The 21,401-nt window shown below is 46.7% G+C and overlaps 1 protein-coding gene across 1 annotated transcript in view; it reads left to right on the plus strand.

Annotated features, from left to right (window-relative positions):
- Positions 1 to 21,401, plus strand: part of FLVCR1 (FLVCR choline and heme transporter 1) — a 168,412-nt gene that overhangs the window by 96,903 nt on the left and 50,108 nt on the right. Inside the window, exon 5 of the mRNA XM_078649757.1 lies at positions 19,171 to 19,238. Within this exon, the coding sequence (XP_078505883.1) occupies positions 19,171 to 19,238 (68 nt within the window). The remainder of the gene's footprint in view (positions 1 to 19,170; positions 19,239 to 21,401) is intronic.

Below are 21,401 nucleotides of genomic sequence, written 5' to 3' on the forward strand. Positions count from 1 at the left end.
CTTCCCTACTAGACACATACATGCTGCATACACCATCTCGCAGCATTCACTCCCCCGAGTTCACACATACCAAACTTGACCATGCACACCTCACGCACCAGGAACTACCAGGGACACAGACATTCCCCATGCATTCCTATGGGAGGGCAGGCCAATCTCACACACGCACTCCGGGAGAGCACGCACTTTACACTGCGCCACAGTGTCAAAGTGCGCAAAGACCAGAAATCACTATAATTTCAAGGCAAAAAGTTCAGGGGTGACCCTGCCAGAAGGCCCAAGTCCAACACGACCCCCTTCCAGCCAAAACGCAGGGTAGGCCAATCACCACCGTGATGGACTTCCCTGCTTGGGGCGATAGAACACGGACGCGGGCCCGCACTGCAGGGACACCCTCCGGTTCTACGCCAAGTTGATCCATAAGACAAGCACATCCTTAAAAAAAACACAGGCCCAACTAGGCTACCCCACTGGTACTCCTTAGCTGTCCACGGCTAGGACCAGGCCCTAGGCCACCTAGATACCACTGGTCCTTGCCAATCCACAGAGTGGGGGGTAGTAACCCCTGGCCTGCACTAGCCATTCTCCACTCCCTTTCTCAGTGTAGTTCCAAACTACCACTGATCCTTCAACCTAGGGTCCGCACCCTCAGGCTGACCAGAGGTCACGGGCAAGAATGCCCCACCCTACCTCTACTTCTGAAGCACCCTCCAGAACACAACTCTCCCACCAGTTTAGGACCTGACTTCCTCAGCAGCAGTGACCACAGTCAGACCAGCACAAGATCGGTGTAGTAAGGCGTTGCACTTTGCTGGTTGCCAGATGCGGCGCAGGCGGCGGCTCGCGGACCGCGTCGAGACGGGGACGGCGAGCGGCATAGACTGCGCGGCCGAAGGCAGACGCGGCTCAGTGCGGTGCCTACAGGACACCAGGCTGGTCATGACAGAGTCACAGCTCCCTTAACTGGTCTACCACCTGGGATTCAAATTCACCGGATGCACAGGGGTCAGACTTCCTCTGACCCCCTTCCAGAGTTCTGCACCCTCCCACTGTAGAACAGGGTCCCTCCACTTAAGGTAGGCCCCACCTGCTCTCAGGGTAGTACCACAACACTCAGCCAAGAACCCTAAAGATCCCTGCTAGGCCTGTACCACCCCTTCTGGGAAACACAGGGTCTCTTCACTTAAGATGAGCCCCACCTGTGTTCACAGGGGTACCCCTAGAAGACAAACCGGCCAGGACACTGGCTACAGTCGCCCTGCCGTCCAGGACAGGCAACACCTGAACCTGGCTCCCTAACCTAGGGACACTACCCTTTGGTTAGATGCCTGGCGCACCAGGACTTCTACAAGTTGAAAACAAAAATCTAAGACTTTCTCTCCTCCTTCAGCAGCAAGGCAACCACTGCAGGTCAATACCCCATACAGCTTACCCGGTTCCTTCTCTTCAGGCAGGAGTTCCCTCTTGTAACTTCAGGACACTACATACAGTTGCCCTGACGTCCAGATCCGGAAACACCGGCTACTGGCTCCCCAACCGAGGGACGTACCCTTTGGTCAGATGCCTGGCGCACCAGGACTTCCTTGAGGGTGACACATAACTAATGGGTCGTGTACAAGTCTGCCTGACACTCAGGACAGAAGTGGCATCACCATGGTCACTACCTGGCGACACAACCCTTCTGGCTGGCCCCTGACCCACTGGCTCTTCCACTGGGGAACCTATCCCCCTCGCACCCCTCCATCTGGACTTCTGCACCCTCCCAACTGGAGCGGTACTGCCAGACACCAGAACTATTGGAACCCTGGTTACAGAGGTTCCACGTTCTCCAGACACTCTGGAAGATCCTCCTCAAATGACCTATTGGTACAGCCTAGGCCCCCGACCTGATGTTCCCTTCAGAAACATTCCAGGCCCTGACACTGGGTTTCGGGCACCTGGAGACATTTAGTCCCACCCACTCCTTCTCCTCTTGAGACAGGACGTGAGCCCCTACACCGAGACCTAGCTGGGCTACACTGAACCTCTTCCACCACGCTGGGCTGGAAGACACCTCAGACACTCCTTTTGGAATCACTCCATCCCCTATGTCTCCCTACTCCCAGAACATTACCAACTCCAAAATTCTGTCTCTCAACAGACCACAGAAATCAAAAAGCAGGCTCCACTGTCTGCAGACGTTCTTGGGAAAAGTTCAACACACAGGACTTAAATATCTGAGCAAAACTAGCATTCAGCAAGCTCCCCATCCAGAGAACTCACAAACACATCCAGTGCCACACACCATTCATCCACACACACCCCTCCCCAGACTGGTAAGGCAGTTTCTACCACCCCTGATTTCTCAACCTGACCACACGTGACACAGGTACCATAACTCCAGGGCAGGGACGGGGGACACATGCACTGAACACACTTATGCTGCCACCACTGGATCCCACCCTCATGGTGAATCCAGAAAACATACTGCACTTAGGGGGATGATCTACCCTCCCGAGCTAGGGACACCTAACTCAAAGTGCACAAGAAACACATTTCCACAGAAATGACATTTTAGCAAACTCCATACAATAATCCCCAAAATGTTTTTATCTAAAATGCAGAGTTTTGTGGTGCAGCCAGCTGCTACTAAGGTACAACGCAAACACAAATCCTTATCCCACCGCTTGCCGCCAATGTTGGAAATGGGATCCCTGGCTGGCCAGGGCTTTCGCCAAAGTCAGTCAGAGACCACCACTCCCAAGTCAGGGCAAGGGAGTTACACGCCAAGATAACCCCTACTCACCCTCTAGGTAACGTGGCGCGAGCAGCAAGGCTAAACTTGGAGGCGATGTAAGTTAAGTATTTGCGCACGCACCCCAGCAACAACAACCAAAGGCCCACCACAAAGGAAACTCCACACAAGGTTATATAAAAATAGCCTTTGTATTACACCAAAACACATTAGATAAAACACACTTTACAATGTGCCAGAGGCACGGGCAGAATTTACAAGGGATTATTTACAAGACAGGGCCACCTGGACCACTGTCAGGAATCAGCACTTTTAGAAGTAACAATACAATACTTGTAGGCCTAGAACTTAGAACATAGCCTATCAGACAGTACCTTCCGTCCTGGTTGCACGGGATAATGCGAGTGACCTCCTTAGTAAGCTTGAGCGGGCGACCCAGCGAAGCGGCGCGGCTCAGGGGAGAGCGGCGCTGCTCGGGGCTTGGACGGGCTGCCGGCACGGTACAAGCGTTTCTCTGGGGCGACCAATGTGTGCGGCTCAGAAGAGGAGGGGGAGGCAGGATGCGGGCGACCCAGCGAAGCGGCGCGGCTCAGAGGAGAGCGGCGCCGCTCGAGGCTTGGACGGGCTACCGGCACGAGCTGCCGAGGGGAACGAGCGAGGCACACTTCAGCGAGGCCCCAGGGGCCCAGGGAGATCAGACAAGTTCCATCAATTTGGCAGGGAAGGCACCATAGAGTCCACTGGTCCTGGGACTCTGGTCAGGGGGCAAGCTTAGTATCAAGCCCTTGGGATCACTTATAACAGAAGATCACTGTAACACAAAATAGGACATAAAGCACAAAACCAGTACCCACTGGTAACTGGTAAGTCCCCCCTACGCAATCCTAACCACCCTAGGAACAGGTCACGCAGGGAACCAGGACCTTACTAGCACCACCTGCACTAGCAAGAACAACCACCTCAGTATCACAATACAAGTAGGGGCATAGACCTGGGGACAAAACACATGATGCAGAACCTACATTCAGCGGTGTAAGGAACACATGACGCATCAACACACGTTCAGCGGTGTAAGGAACAGGGCACATAATGTATCAACAACACATTCAGAGGTGCAGAACACAGGGTGCGCAAAACATACTACACATTGTACATTTCCTAACACCCAAAAGCAATAGGACATAGATCATAACAGCATCTAAACCTTTAGCGTATAACTCACAAAGTCCAGGTTGCGCCACTGCGCCAAGACCTAAACGTAGCAGCTGCCCACTACTTGCTGGGCAGCTGAGGGACAGAACAGGGGGCCTAAACGCTGCAGCTGGCACTAAGTGCTGCGCAGCTGGGGAAAGGCCAGGGATGAAGGAGTGCGCCTCACTCCTAAAGTCCAGAACATGTCCCTAGGGAGGAAGAAAGACCTACACGGTGCAGCTGCCCACTACTTGCTGGGCAGCTGGGAATCATTTAAATGGGGCATGGGCTCTCAGTAGCCCTGAAACAACATGTGCCACACCTGGGAGCCATCTGGCTCTGGAAATAATGGTGTGCATGGGAGCGCTCTGGCTCCTTAGAAATAACTGTCCCCATCGTTGGAGCCCTCTAGGCTCTGAAAATCAGCATGTGGCCCCTTAGTACCTCGGGGCTCCACAAATACAATAATGCCCCCTGGGAGCCTCGTGGGCTCAATCATCTCCCAAAGCCATCGTTGGAGCCCCTCACGGCTCTGCTAACATGCCCGGGGACTTGGAAACAATGTCCGCTGGGGGAGCGACCCACTGCCTTCTGGGGCCACTCTACCCCTTCAGGAATGCCCTCGTGAGCCTCCCAGGGCTCCAGCCCGTGACACCCTGCCACACGGAGCCTCCCCTAGCCCTTCTCACTTACCGGGCTACTCTGGCGGGGGCTCCTGGCGGGTTTCGCGCTGCTCCTCTTCTCGGGCTGCGGGGCTCTCCTCGGCCACGGAGCCCCGCCTGCCGCTTCCCTCCTTGCTTTCCGGAGCGGCCCCGGGGCTCTCCCTCACTCCTGGGAGCCCCGGGCCACAGGGATTCGGCCGGCATTCTTCCTCCATTTTTCCCGGTGGCAGCGCTGGCCAATCACAGCGCGGCGGCGGGCGGGACTTCCTCCGGGAAACCGGAAGTCCCGCCCCGCATCAGGCACCGTCGTGCCTGACTTCCTGTTTTGCGGCGCTCGGGCCGCGGCGGTGAAAACTGGGGGCATAAACGAGGGGTGGGCACCCTCTTGATTTAAATAATTAAACAAAGCGGCAACCCTACCGGGTGGGCTCCGGTGACTTTAAATCGGTCATCCAGCAGCGCAGATGCGAGGTGGGCTCTCGCGATGGCGGGCAGGTCCCTGGCGAGGTGGGCACTCGCAAAAGGACTTCAAAAGTCGGCAAATTAAGCGGGCACATGCCGGGTTGACACCGGCTGAGGTCCAAAAAGCGCTCCCAAGCGCTAGGCAAATGAATACAGCGCTCCCAAGCGCTACAGGGGAAATCAAGCACTTCCAGGCGCTTGAGGCAAAGAACAAGCGCTCCCAGGCGCTAGGGCAACAGCAAGTCCTTCAGGGGTCCATCAGCAAGCCAAGGGCTGGGCAGGGCTCAGGGAGGCAAGCCATCCCTGAGCCCAAGCAGCAGCACGCCCCTGGCAGATTCAAGCAGCAAACAAGAGCCTTTTCATGGGGTCACAGCCCCTCTTTTATACACCTTTTCCCTTTGTCTTTAGGTGCAGGGTGGGGGCAGAACCAGTCGCAGCTGGTTCTGGAGCACTCTTGATGGCCCAACCACCCATTCTATTCACTGGCAGGGCTTGGGTCATCAGTCACACCACAGGGGGGCGGAGCCAGCATTGTGTGGGGAAAACCCAGCCCATCCAGGACACAGGTACACTCCTCCCACACATCAATCACGCTAATCTCCCACTCACCACCGGGGCAGACCCACACAGACTTCCTGGAGCCTGGCATCCCAGCCAGCTCCAGCCAATCACACGCCAGCACCCTCACAGCACACGTACAGCCATGTCTAGAAATGGCGCTTCCCTACTAGACACATACATGCTGCATACACCATCTCGCAGCATTCACTCCCCCGAGTTCACACATACCAAACTTGACCATGCACACCTCACGCACCAGGAACTACCAGGGACACAGACATTCCCCATGCATTCCTATGGGAGGGCAGGCCAATCTCACACACGCACTCCGGGAGAGCACGCACTTTACACTGCGCCACAGTGTCAAAGTGCGCAAAGACCAGAAATCACTATAATTTCAAGGCAAAAAGTTCAGGGGTGACCCTGCCAGAAGGCCCAAGTCCAACACACTTGATGCCAGTATTTAATCTGCTAGTACAGAGTCTGACACATAAGGAAATACCTGATGTGCCAAGGATCACGCAATGGTATCCATTTGGGTGTCAGAGTTAGATTAGTTTAATTTTCCTTAACGTAGTAACTAGACTGTCTTCTCTCTAGGAATGGTGTGTAATTCTAATGCATATATTGAGTTGAATTGCAAATGTTAAATATTGAAAACTAAACATTGGAAAGGCAAGTATAGATTTCCTATTTTAACTCCACACCTACTTAACTGAAATATTCACATTTAGCTTCAAGGTACATATAAGCAGAGATAAGTATATTAAACCTTTTCTTATACACACTTACCTATGTGATATTTTGGGCCTCGATATTTATGGTATGTATTTTGGGCATACCAATATTTCCCACTCAATATTATCAATAGTACCCTTCTTCTTTCCCTTCAATTTTAGAAACATAGGCAGGATGACCGTGTACTGGGCCACTGGCTGTCTAGTTATCAAATGTCCTGAGTACCAGAACAAGACCAGGAGTTAAAGGCTGCCCTGAAAACAATTTTGCTGCCAGCCCTTATCGTACCGACTTTCACCAGGAGCGTTTGGGGTGGTCCCCATACCTCCAAGAATTTAGCCTTGAAGGATTGATTTGACAGCTTCTAATAAGTAACTTAGTTTTCCCTAAGTAGGAAGGGATGCCCAAATTTGAGTCCTGTATACACTGTGTCACTGGGACCAAGCTGTACCTTGCTGATGAGCCCTAATCAGGGTGAAACTGGCCCTGGGTTGCTTGTGTTCCGGTTCAGGGAGGACCTAGCCTGGCACTTCAGGTAGTACTGTTCCCTTTGGATCAGGGTCAAGACTGATGATTTGCATATGGCTGGGTCCAAACTGAGGTGGCATAGAGTGGATGAAGGACAGTCGCCTGAAACTGAACTCGGACAAGACGGAAGTCCTCATCCTGGGATCTTCGCCCTCCGCCTGGGACGACTCCTCGTGGCCCCGAGCCCTGGGCACCGCACCCAAGCCAACCGACCACGCACGCAACCTGGGCTTCATCCTGGACCCCTCCCTCTCGATGACCAGACAAGTCAACGCCGTCTCCTCATCGTGCTTCAACACCCTGCGTATGCTTCGCAAGATCTTCCGCTGGATCCCGACCGAGACCAGGAAGACTGTCACCCAGGCACTCGTCACCAGCCGACTGGACTACGGAAACGCCCTCTACGCCGGAACCACAGCCAAGCTACAGAAAAGACTCCAGCGCATCCAGAACGCCTCCGCCCGACTCATCCTGGATGTCCCCCGACGCAGCCACATCTCCAGCCACCTGAGGAACCTGCACTTGCTCCCCGTCGACAAGAGGATCACGTTCCGGCTCCTCACCCACGCACACAAGTCTCTCCACGACCTGGGCCCCAAGTACCTCAACGACCGCCTGACCTTCTACACGCCCACCCGCCAGCTACGGTCCACCAGCCTCGCCCTCGCAGCCGTACCACGCATCCGAAGAGCCACCGCCGGAGGAAGATCCTTCTCTTACCTGGCTGCCAAGACTTGGAACTCCCTCCCCATCCACCTTCGGCTGACCCAGGACCATCTCGCCTTCAGGAAACAACTCAAGACCTGGCTGTTCGAGCAGTAGCATACCCCTCCCCCCAAGCGCCTTGAGACCCTCCCGGGTGAGTAGTGCGCTATACAAATGGCATGATTGATTGATTGGAAAATAACAATGGACTGTTATGCAGCCCCAAGAAGTTATCAGTGTCTGAGATTCATTCAAGCATTCCATCCTTTACCTTTTGTGTACTTGAGTGTGTCTCCCCAAGTGCTAAGGGTATGCTGAGAAGTGGGTGCCATGCACACTGTGTCTCTGGAGCCAAGTTTTGCCTGGCTGATGAGCCCTAACTAGGGCAAAACTGGCCGTAGGTTCATAGCGTTCTGGTTCCGGTTCAGGGAGGACCTGGCCTGACACTTCGGGCAGGACTGTTCCCATTAGAGCATGTTCAAGACTGATTTGCATATGGCTGGGTACAAACTGAGGTGGCATGGTGTGCAAAATGACTATGGATCGGGAGACGCCCCTGAGTAATTACCAGTGGCTGAGATTAATTCAAGCATTCCATCCATCTCTTTTAGTGTACTTCTTTTCACTATGAGATAAACACCTTCATGCAGGTTATCACAGGCTTCCCAGTGTCCCTTGTGGCCATTCTAGCCGTATTGTTGAAGCCGTGCGCTGTTTCTCTCCAGCTTTACTTTGCTGTTGCATTTCTCATTCACTCCAATATCTCCAACTATAACATTCTATTCGCGAGGCTAGTTCAAGCCTCTGGGCTGTTGTGGCGGTGGGAGGTTCAGGTCTTTGCCAGACAGAAGACCAAGATTTAATGTGGGTAGTTTTGAATCTGATCCAGTGCTTTGAAAATGTGTAGGGCCGAAATGATCATCTTGTTACCCATATTGATTAATGTCTATGTTCAGTCTCTTTCTGAACTTTTGTGAGCGCTGGTTACAGATTTCTTCATGTACGTGGACGAGGAGCAGTTATTTGCAAACAGCCTGTAACACCAACAAGCATTGGCATAGCCAATAGGTCTCGCTTGTGGGACCTTAGAAGTATTTAGTTTTGCAGCACAATATCCGATTATGCAACAAGGATATTGTGCTGCAAAACGAAATACTTCTAAGGTCCCACAAGCGAGACCTATTGGCTATGCCAATGCTTGTTATATAGTGCGGACAACAGTAGTGATACATGAAGCAAAAATTACAAGTGAGCATGTTACAAAAGCAAACGTTACGTTACATGAGACAATAGTGACAGTTGTGCAAGTATCAAGAGCAAACAAAATACAAGAGGTAGCAAACGATATGTTCTTAGAGGAAACAAGCTTCTCGGCATTGCTGGGTCGGAGCAGCAGGCAGATGCGAGTGGAGCGCGCGCTGGAGAGGGAGGGGGTGGGAGGACTAGGCAGCGGGAGAGAGGGAGAAAGGAGCGCGAGAGCCCAAGACGATGGCGGCGGCAGAAGAGCGAGGGAGCAGTTTTTATAAAGCGAGGACAACAGTAGTGATACATGAAGCAAAAATTACAAGTGAGCATGTTACAAAAGCAAACGTTACGTTACATGAGACAATAGTGACAGTTGTGCAGGTATCAAGAGCAACAAAATACAAGAGGTAGCAAACGATATGCAATAGCATATCTGAGGGAACACGGCCTGGGGGAAGCTGGCTGGGGAGGGGGAGGAGAAATGAAAGGAAGGCTGTGTGCGGCGTAATTAGGGGAGGAGAAGCTGCAGAGCACACGCTGGGCGAAGCCCTTTGATGTGCTGTGCGGCAAATGGAGGGAGGCTGATGCGCGTTCATGTTTGAACACGTGGTTCACATGAACTTCATGAAAACGCCAGCAAAAAGCTGGTGGTTTCATGATGTTTTCGCCGCTTGAATTCTCGCTCCGCTCGATGCGCATGCGCGCATCGATAGGTCGCGAGACCTAAAAACTGATTGAACTTGCTTTCAGATGATTTTCTCCAGAATTGAATTGGTTACCTGGATCTAGTATAGCCTGGAGGAATCTAAGCTGAGCTGCTACTGCTAATGTTTTCGAAACAACTAACCATATTAAAGATATTGGTTAAAAATTGTCATTGCAATCATCAGTTCCCTTACCATCCAGTCCAACTCCAACACTGCTTGTGTGATGGTCGATTCAGGAATCGTGCTACTGTCTCAAATCAGTCTGATTAATCCGTATATTTGCAACCGAGTAGTTGAACTCGCGCCTGCGTGGCTTTTGAAGATCAAGTACTGGAATTCCTTGTTTGTTAAGACTTCACTAAAATCAACACCATCCACAGATTGTACACAAATCTGCAGCAAATGCAATACTAATGCTCCAGGCAGGACCTGATATCACCCAAAGGAAGCTCCATCCCCTTCCAGTCAGACAAAAGGCGGAATTTAACTCTAATTGAAAGTTTGAAAACTAAAATCACTGTCCATGCCCGGTTTACAAAACAATAATGCACAAGATTACAATTTCAAACGTCAATGGCAAACAAATGATAATTTTTGCACAGCTTCAGTACCAGGGATGCAGCAACTCAAGACAAATTGGATGGTCACCAGTAAAAGATATCACTGCTAGATGATAGCGTTTCCCCGGCTGATTCAAAGCAGAGATCACCGCTCAAAGTGAAAGATAGGACTACAGTTAATTGTGCACTTCACCTGCGGCAGGTGCCACCAAGAGCAACTGTGTTCACTAGCAGGATATAGGGCCAGATGTACGACCATTTTTAGCTGTCGCAAATGGGAAATCGGACCATTTGCGACTGCTTAAAGGGTTGTATCATGTACCAAACCTATTTTGCAAGTCGCTATTAGGAAGGTGCATGCCAAGGTCGTCCCTTCCTAATAGCGAGTCGCAGGGGAATGTAAGATTGTTTTGCGACTGCAAATGCGATCACAAAACAATTGCATTTACCTCCAATTTCGAATTGGTGGTAAGCTAGTCGCAAACGGGAAGGGGTCACCAGTGGACCCCTTCCCCTTTGTGATTGGCAGTGAAAATGTGTTTTAAGTGCCTGCTCTTAAAAGATGAAACTGAAACGTTTAAATGTTATTTTTTAATTGCATCCCTGTGAGTGCTAGCCACTCCCAATGGGTCGCAAAATGCGACCTGCCTCATGAATAATAATGAGGCAGGTAATTTGTGACCCATTTGGGAATCGCAAACAGTGTCACAGACACTGTTGAACATCAGTGCTTGAGACTCGAAATATGAGAGTCGCCAAAAAAATTCAAACTACGAGCCGCAAACATTGAGGGTCGTACCTCTGGCCCATAGATATTTAAAACTAATAATAATGAATATAAACAAGCATTAGCAAAACCAAAAGGTCTGAGTTTAATGTAGTAATGCATACAGCGTTAGCATGTTAGAGTGAATCACACACATACAATAGAATTACTGGGAAGGTAACACTATTACACTGAATTGCTGGTATTCAGAGGCATACATGCCGAAAGTTGCAAATAGCATCCCTGACTGAGATTGTTGCCATGGACATTAAATAGGACAAAACAAACCTGAAATGAAAGTAATCTACAATTCTGATCTACATGCGACAACAATGCCTTGACTACAGAGTACAGTCACTACAATGTCTATCCTGCTACCTGTCTAACTGCATACAGCTGGCATATCTAGCGTAGAGTACCACGCAAATGGTTGAAAAATTACTCCTCTGCTACTGGTTAAATTTCTTCGGACGCTGTCCATAACCACACTGGGGAACTACACTTGAGAAGGAGGTGGTGCAACTCAACAACTGTCAATAGCAGAGTTTTTTCTTATAAAAGCGCACTTCTTACCCTACAGACTCACACAAAAAATGGGCACACTACTTTTTGTACAATACTACTATTGTGTACACTAATTGTACAAAACTATGACATAGTGAGTTTGTGGGGTAACTTCTTTACACAATAATGCCTGAAGCTGTAGAGGCCATCACTAGACTTAGCGATTAATGGCGAATTGTGCTGAGGCTCCATGGCACTGCTACGACACCGTGTGCTCCCACTCATCAAACAAGTATTGCTGCTATGTATCGCAACGGCACCCAGTAGGCATGCACGACTATTCTCACAATAGGAGATCATCACTTCCATTATTACTATTACTTTGACATAATGGAATACTTAGAGGATGATACTTTGCTGAACATCATATGGAAATTAATGTAAACAACACTATCAAAGTTACCAGAATTAGTTTGACAAATGCTGCTGAGACGACGAAAAGGAGTAAGAGAACAGAACAGAGTAGCAGACATAGGGCAAACAAAGTGAGGTACAAACAAGCCTTGCATTAAGAATAACTATTAGAGATACCTATACCTGTGTCGATGTGTCACACCCATATATGTAGTGTGTTGTTGTGATTACACTACATCAGAAAATGGCAATTACCGTGGGTTATTTTCTGCTGAGGAAAGGTGTTGTCCATTGCATGTTATTGTTTTCGGTTGATCACGTCACCTTGATTTGATTTTGTTTGCGTACATGGCCGTATCATCTTTAGTCTTCTCTCCGCATCAATCAAAGCCTCTGGAAAACTAAAATTGCAGATTTGAGTCATGGTCCAATTATGCCTGGGACCTCAGATCACGGTGATTACATCAAGGCTTTTAGGAAGCTGATAGTGTTTCCAAATACACCACCAGGAAACAAAGCATCTGGCGGCTCCTCTCCTTGAAGCCCAGTAGCGCCCTCTCCTGTGAACCCAAGAAACGTCCATATTCACAAACAAGTAAAAATAGACTTCCTGATAAAGATTCTTTACAACCAAAAATGTGTCCATGCAGGTCCCTCCTGTGGAAGACTAATTCACAGTCAGACTTGACAAAGATTCAGAATTTTGCCACCATTATTCACTTTTATTTTCTAAACCTGACCGATACGTCTAACCTGTGAAACAAATAAATTAATATTCATGCTATAATCAACAATTTTAGTGGCAGGAAATAAATTAATCACAATGTCCTCATGTGATCGCTAAAGTTGGTGACATGGTTCCGCTATCCATCATTGTTTAGGCTAAACTCAGGATATAACCACTGTATATAATTCACTCCTGGCCAATCTGCAGTGCTCAGTTGGTTGTAAGACAAGTATTGATGCTTATCCTGATTTTATTGAAACCATCATTTGAGCAAGGTCAAAAGCTAAAAACAACTGAACGAAATTGAATGTGTAGTGTATGTGAACATTACAAATTGTATCTCCAAAGTGATTGAAAATAGTAATGGCATTGCGTAATACCTGTGAAACAAACTCAAAACATTGTAAAAATATTAGAGGAAAACAGGGCCTGGGTCTTTTTGTCCACCTCTAAAGTGTTTTGTTTGCTTTTAATTTAAGCAGTCATAACATTTGTTATACTTGATAAGCCTCTATATTGCATTTAGATACATGCAACTGAACAATTGGACACACCTAAGGGGCCATTTTATATTTGAGGGTCAGCTGATTTGACTCAACATTATCAATCAACTCATGTCCACTACGCAGAGTAAAGATCCGGCATTGGTTCTCTCTTCTATGCAGGTTTTTGCGAACCCCTAACCCAAAGAAAATTTTAAAGTATGACCAACCTGAATTCACTAAGGGCCATATGTATCAACAAACCCTTTTGCGATTCCTAAATAGCGATTTTTAAGGAATCGCTATTTAGGAATCGCAAAATGGTATGTATGAAGAAATTCGCTTTTTTTATGCGATTCCTTAATCTTCCTTAATTGCGAATTCGCCTTTTGCGAATTCGCAATTAAGAAATAATTTCCAATGCATTCCTATGGGCCAGGAGGCCCATAGGAATGATTGCGAAATAATTCTCAAATTGCAAATTCGCAATTTGCTAATCGCAATTTGAGAATTATTTCAAGGGTGTAGGGGTGTCTCAAAGACACCCTGCTGCACCCCTGAAATGTACATGAGTGTGCATATGGCGCACATACATGCCCTATGGGCATGTGTGTGCATCACATGCCACCTTCAAAAATGCCAAATTGTGCATTTTTGGAAGAATTCGCAAGTTACCATCAACTACAAGTTGGTGGTAATTTGCGAATTCTTAACCATAATTCGCAGCCCAAAAATGCTACATACATAGCATTTAAGGAATCGCAAAATTGCGATTCCTTAAATGCTATGGCAAAATAAGGAATCGCAAATCTTTGCTATTCCTTATTTTGCGATTGTATCATACATACCAAAACATGCAAAAAGGCCTTTTGCAATTCGCCAAGGCCGAAATTCTGGGAATTTCGGCCTTTGCGATTCGCAAAAGGCTTGATACATATGGCCCTAAATCTCTGTTTTCTTTTGCTAAGTGAGCTACATTCGACTAATCATCATATGAATATATAAATAAATGAATACATTTCTCTCTGTCTATTTTTACATTAGAATCATCAAGCTCACCTAATGAAATTGATGAATTTGTGGAATTGATATTGGCATGATCCCTCAACTTCGAGGTTTTAGTCTCTGAATGAATGTAATTCATAGAACATACTTGATTATCTCCTGCACACTCCCTGCAAGGGAGGAGCAGTGTAGAATGTGTTATGCCAAGGCTTCATCCGAGATTAGTGAGACGTGAAGCTTGTTAGTGATTGTCCTTACCCTGCTCTGTCTTCAGTGAGGTTGTCTTTGAAAAGCAGACGTTGTTTTTATTGTCCTGAAGATATCTGAGCAGGAAAAGACTGCTGCACCGCACACATTTCTGTCTCCATTCCATTCTTTCTGTAAGGCCTTGAGTACAAGTGATCTTTGTTTCTTTTTTTTGTTTGCAAAGGCTGGAAACCCTCATTCAAGATTTTTCTTTTTGTGGAGAATTTCTTCCTGCTTGAAAAGGTTACTGCTTGAAAACACTTTTCCATATTGTATTAGACCTTGCTCCTGCACTTCAGGATGAAAATGTATGTTGAGGGCTTGGTGCACAGATGTTGTCATTACTACAAATTTCCCAAAAAGTGAGGTCAGTCATCACAACAGTACCAGCATAGCATTAGTGTCTATTGTGCAAAAAGCCCTATCTTTCCAAGCAGTAGTCAACACTAGATGTCATGTAGGATATAAAATAAAGTCTTTATTTGTGCCAGTCATCACTGATAATGGGGTACGCCCCTTCAATAAAATAATGTCAAATTCAGTGATATGGAAATGTTAAAAATGTGAGAATTCCCTGGGAGGCCAAAAATGAACAGTGCGCAACTTCCACCTGAAAATCTTGCGTTCATACTGTTTGGTAAAGAAGAAAGAGAACCAGCCATATTGCTAACTTCGATTTCCAAACTTGCTGAGTGGGTTAGCTAGCTCAGTCGGTTAAGTCTGGCTGCTGATTTCCGGTATAACCTGCAGTTCACATGTTTCCATGTCAGCATTTGACCGTTGAGAGATTCAGTGCCATTGATTAGGATAATAGTTATTCCTCTAATTTATAATGCATACAAACTGGAAAATCTGTGGTATTAAGTTTTATATAAAAATAAGTGATAATGAGCATTATCAGTTTGCACATCTTTCTTGTTTCTCCCCAATTTCCTATTTTATATGCTGCACATTAATTACATTTTAATGAAAGTGAGTGAGGGAGGAGAAATCCCCCACCTGACTAATCAGACCTGTCAAGTTCCATGTGACTTTCCTACTCTTCAACTCATATTAGACATACCACTCCCTTCAAATAGTGGCAGAACAAAGGTAAGTACTACAAGGTGAAATAATCATTTGTTAAAGGATTACATAACACTACAACCAAGTGCAAGATTTTCAACCACAGCATGACCTCACACTCGATACCTGCTAGTACTCTTTCACAAGCTCCATCAGCTAGTGCTGTCTTCACATAGTCTCTGAATGACTCCTTGCTTGTAAATATATGGTTCTAGTCCTTTGATTGCATGTCCAGTTTGGCTGACTGCCCCACTGGTGATTTAATGTATTTCTCTGGCAGTGGCTTCCTTTTATTTATTTATTTATTTAGTTATGCATTTTTATATAGCGCGGACTTTACCCGAAGGTGTCAGAGCGCTTCACAATAGGAACAGAACTGATACATGAGAACATTACAAGTGAACAAATTACAAAAGCAAACCTTACATTACATGAGGCAAAAGTGACAATCGTGAGCAAACAAAATACAAGAGGTAGCAAACGGTGCATTACAGGAGGAAAAAGTGACGTGTGCAGGTTACAAAAGCGTACAAAGTACAAGTAGAGGTATAATACTGCAGTAAATGGAGGACACTCAAACACAAGAACAAACGTTACGTAGGCAATGGTGGCACTTGTGCAAGTATCGAAAGCAAACAAAAAGTAAGAGGTAGCAAACAGTGTGTTTCAAGCGAAAAGTGACGTGTGCATGTTACAAAAGAGTACCAAACACAGGTAAAAGGGTAGTACTACAATAAATGGCAGACTCTCAAACCACAAGAACACACTGGGAAGGCACTTCCATAGTCATGGAGAATAGAGATTTTCTATACTAAAAGGTCTTCCTTCAGATAAGAGAGAGGGCATGAATTAACTTTGGAAGTGTCTTTGAAGGAGAAGAACTTTGAGGTCAGTTTTGAAGGCCTGAGAGGAGGTGGTGGTCTGGAGCTGAGGCGGAAGTGAGTTCCAGATTCTCACTGCGTTGCTTGAAAAGGATTGGGCCATCAATCTTTCCTTCTTGAAAGTGGGAGGTTCAAGCAGTAGATTTTCCGCATTTCGTGATGGTCTCGTGCCTCCAGAGAGTTTCAGTTTATTCGCCAGGTAGCGAGGAGAGGAGGAGCGCAATGCTTTGTGGGTGATGCAGGCAGTCTTGTAGATAGATCGTGCCTCAATGGGAAGCCAGCCGAGGGTGGATAACATGGGTGTGATGTGGTCGCTTCTTTTGGCCCCATAAATGAAACGAGCTGCTGAATGGAGAACAGACTTAAGGGGGGACAGATGGGATTTGGGGAGGCCAGTAAGACGAGAATTGCAGTAGTCCAGTCTGGAGAGGACTGGCGATTGGACCAGGGTTTTAAGGTCATGCTCCAGGGAAGAAGCGACGAATCCCCCAAAGAAGGGCGCAGTTGGTATCGAGCAGACTTTGCAATTGAATTAATGTGGGAGAGTAGATTGAGTTTTGTGTCGAGTATGACACCAAGGGATTTTGCGCTGTCGACAATGATGGATTTATTGTTCAGTAGATTCATCTGGTCCATCCATGATCGAACCGATGGAGGAGAAAGGGAGGAGGAGAGGAGGAGGAATTCAGTTTTGGAGGGATTCAGAATCAGTTGATGTGTTGACATCCAGTTTTGAATGGAGTCCAGAGCAGAGCTTAGGATGGAGAGATCGTGAGTGGAGGCAACCTTGAGGTAGATTTGAGTGTCGTCTGCATAGAGATGATAGTGGACCCCGGATTTACTTAGGAGATTTCCCAGTGGTTCCAAATAGAGATTGATCAATGTGGGTGCAAGTATAGAGCCTTGAGGAACACCTTGACCCACCGCCAAAGGAGATGAAAGACTGTCCGCTATTTTGATCATTTGGGATCTTATCAGAGAGGAAGGAAGCAAACCATTTAAGCACAGTGCCCTCCATGTCCATTCTCTGTTGAAGAGTGTTGAGGAGGGTGTTGTGATTGACAGTGTCAAAGGCTGCAGAAAGGTCAAGGAGAATTAGGAAGACAAGCCCCCCCCCGAATCGAGTATCCGCAGTGCGTCATCAATCACTTGCAGCAGGGCTGTTTCAGTGCTGCAGTTTTGGATGAAGCCGGACTGAAAATTGTCAAGAAGATCATTGTCCTTGATATGACGAGAGAGTTGTTTCGCAACACATCTTTCTGTGATCTTCGCAAGAAAGGGTAGGTTAGTGATGGGGCGGAAGTTGTTGAGGTCATTCGCATCAGCAGTGGGTTTTTTAAGCAGAGGGGTTACCTACCCAGTTTTGAAGGGAACAGGAAGGGATCCTTGACAGAGGGAGAGGTTGACCAGAGTGGTCCAATAGGGAAGAGAATGGGTATAGAAGTCAATGGCAATGGCACTAGGGATGGGGTCAAGAGAATGGTTGGAGGGCTTTGTTTCGAGGATGCACTTGAGGAGGACATCTTCAGAGATGGGGTCGAAGTTCTGCCAAATGGTTAGTGATTTGGAGGGGTAGGATGAGCGACCTGATCCGCAAGTGATTTCACTTTTTCGTCAAAGAATACAGCGAAATCCGCAGCTTTCTTTGTAGACTCCTCCAACTTGGAGGTTGGGGGAGAGCAGTTAGTATTCTTGATGAGATCAAATAGTTTTTTGGATCTATTTTTGACTGAGTCTAGGAGGGTTCTGAAGTGTGATGCTTTCCCAAGGAAGATGTGCTTGTGGTACTTGGATCTTGCTGAACGAAGCGTGGCCAAATTATCGGTGGAGGGCGCTTGCCTCCATTGTTTCTCCAGGAGTCTTAGGTGCTTCCTTTCTTCATAGAGAGATTTGTTGAACCAATGTGCTGAGGGACAGTGTCACAGGTCCCTCTTCTTTACATGACATTGATTCTCAGAGCCAGAGAAAAGAATTGTAAAGGCAGTGGGTACTTGAAGGGTTTTGCACCATCATACAACTTTTATTGATGCTTCCTTAGGGCAACCTTATACAAATTATTTTTTGTTTTCTCATACTTTCCCTGCTTGGAATGATTTTTGGAAATGTACGTCTGTTAAAACTTCATAGCCCACTAACAAACATCTTCAACTTCTCAGTTCTTGCTGTCCTACCCATACAATGGCTGCCATTGGTTCTACTCCTCTGATGTAATTCTCAGGATTTAAGGGAGTAAATAGGACTTCCTGTGACCATTTATGCTGGATTCAAAAACTCTTGATTAATGATGTATCGCTCTATTGCTTAGCTACAAGACATTCCATTTAGTTATTAAAAACGTGACTGGTGGATTGTCTTTGTAAAAAGTAGTGATCACTTGGGTACTCACACCTCTGCAATGTTAGTTCTTTGGGTGAATCTATGTGAGGGGAGAGAGACAAAGACAGATAGAGAGTGTGATATTATGGAATGTATTCTGGGATCCCAGTAGTTTGAGAGCATGATACTGGGGTAAGAGTACAGACGGGTATCGCCTCCAATTACCAGGCATTACCAGTTTGCAGCCCTGGAATAGGGAATAGCATGCAGGACCTTAAATTATTGAGTCCAACACCACTTGTTTCCCAGCAACAGGGCCTTTTTCGCACACATGTGTAACTCAGAAACTAATTATTACCGCATGTATTCCATCATCTGGTAAAATGCATAATTGGACAGGACGGCACAGCTCCGCTTTTCTCATAATGGTGCACGGTATTCATGTTTTTCCAGGTAGTCATATACAACATTTTTTGTTTTTGTTTTGCTCTAGGGTCTGTAATAAATTATGTGGCATTTAAATGTAATGTTTAGAGACAAAATAAATAGGAGTCTTTAAATGTAAACGGTCATCAGTAATGGATCGCTGGTCCTTTTGCTCATTGACTTGATTCTACACACAGGCTTTTCTTTGTCTTCATAATGATGCAGTATGGTTGCTTCTGTTGCAGGCATGTTGACTGGATCCTTTTATTCAATTTCCACGCTATTGAATCAGATGATCATGTACCATTATGAGGTGAGCCTTTTTGATATATTATATTTCGATGCCATGAGAGTGCACAGTTTTGCAAGTTACATTGATCCTTTTCCTTGTGCTATTTGAAATTAACCATTATTCCTAGTTATTGTGCTCAGCAGCTCTTCCGCAGCCCATTAAGCCTTCATCGATATAGTTCAACAGATCCCATAATGTGACCCATAAGGCAGTGACCTCAGTCTCCTATGTGTGTAAACATGTCATGGCATTATCCTTGGTGTGTGTGTGTATATCATACTATTCCTACTGGTAGACCCTAATACTGATCCTCCTAGATGTATGTGGTTTCATAGTCCTTCTCTGGACCACTTTCAAATGTTGACGTACTATACAAAATAACCAGAGTTGTGTGGTGTGTGTTTTATCTGGGGTGGTGCTGTAGTGACTCTTCCAATGTGTTAGTGCATTATTCCATTTTTTAACAGATAATTACAGTCTTTGTAATTCCAAGCCGTTCATTCGCAATGACAAAACACATTGTATATGCTCACTTCCATATTGCATAAGCAAATGCCCCCTGCGAGGTCAGGCTTCAGTAGCTCTTCAAAGCCTTTGCATTAACAACGGCATAGTTCACCCTATCTTCACATTTTCATATTTCTTGATTACCGTGCTACAGTAAGGCTGGGCTGTAATAGCCGTTAGAAACCTATGCCAACCTCAGATCCTGTTAAAGTGCATGAACCTATTCAGAGGAAGATCTGGTCTCCATGACAAGATCATAAGGCTGGAGTCGCACCGCGTCTTCAGTCACATTGGACCTCGTAGATACCCAGGGTTTGAGTGGCTTATCCCAGATGCACTACCATTTTTGATTGGTTAACAATACCTTAGTGTCAGGAACATATACATTTTTTCACACTAAGGGGTCGATTACGATACAGGTCGGAATGGTTTCTGACCGAATCGGATCCGGGGAGTCCGACCAACCGATTTCGATGCATCTGGATACGATTCGGTCGGACTCCCGTTGACTTCAATGGCAGCCTGTGTTCCGACCGAATACACAGGCTCTCATTGAAGAAAGGGGTGGCTAGGGAAAATCGTGCACCCTGTGGCGGGCACCCCTTTGTGCCTGCCACACTGTGTATGGGTGGAAAGGGGGGTCACTTGGGTACCCCCATGGGCCTCATTCGGAAGGCCCCAGGTAAAGTGGGGTCTGCCATGGGCCCCCAAAGTCAAATTCCGACAGCAGATCGGAGTCGAAACAACCAGTTCAGAAAGGCTGTCCGAATCTGACATCGTAATTGCTCGGTGGGAAGGCTTCCGAGTTGTTCAGAAACGCGGCCCATAGACACACACAATTCAGCTCTGAATGACTCGGACTTTCCGAATGCCATCCAGTTTGGATTCGGAACCTAGTCGGAAAGTTCTAACATCGTTATCGCTCGTTCGGAAAGGTTTACAAATCGGTCGGAAACAAGGCTTCCGAATCTGATTCGGCAGACCCGAATCCGATTCTAAGCCTTTCCGAACGGCATCGTAATCGACCCCTTAATATCAACTTGGATTGGTCACAATTTCATCACAGAGGTAAAGTTTTGATCCAAATTTGTTCTTTTTTTTACTATAATTTTCACTTTATAACAAAGTCGTGTGATTAAGGGCTTCTCAAATACCTGACAATATTCTGCAATAAACTTCTAAGACAGGACTAACAGAAACCATGCACAAAACATCCTCTACAACGCATACTATCATATTAGAAGAAAGAGTCTTTCAAGATCTCTTCGAAGCCACTTCTATACGTGCATTCTTTGAACAAGGTCTGCCTTACTATGGTTAAAACATTCGTCAGCTATCTATTTGTTGACTACTTGTGCATTTGTTTTTAAATCCAACCAAGTAGTAAAGAGACATGCCACCCCAAACATCTGTTATAAGTTACTCTTATGGAAAATTCTGCGTCACTTTGTAGCTCTTCTAGTGCGACACACCAAGACGAGGTTACGGAATCTTTACTTAGACATTACAAATGGAAAAAAGCAGAACAAGATGTGATGAAATGTTCATACCCATGCAGAAACTCTAGTAATGTAAGTCTCAAGATAACAAAATTACCAGTAAACCACCAGTCACCCACAACTGAACCTATCTCAAGTAGAGTAGACTTATTCAGCTTTTGTGTGGAAGCTGCAGTTG

This window comes from Lissotriton helveticus, chromosome 6, assembly GCF_964261635.1.
Source record: "Lissotriton helveticus chromosome 6, aLisHel1.1, whole genome shotgun sequence".
NCBI lineage: Eukaryota > Metazoa > Chordata > Amphibia > Caudata > Salamandridae > Lissotriton > Lissotriton helveticus.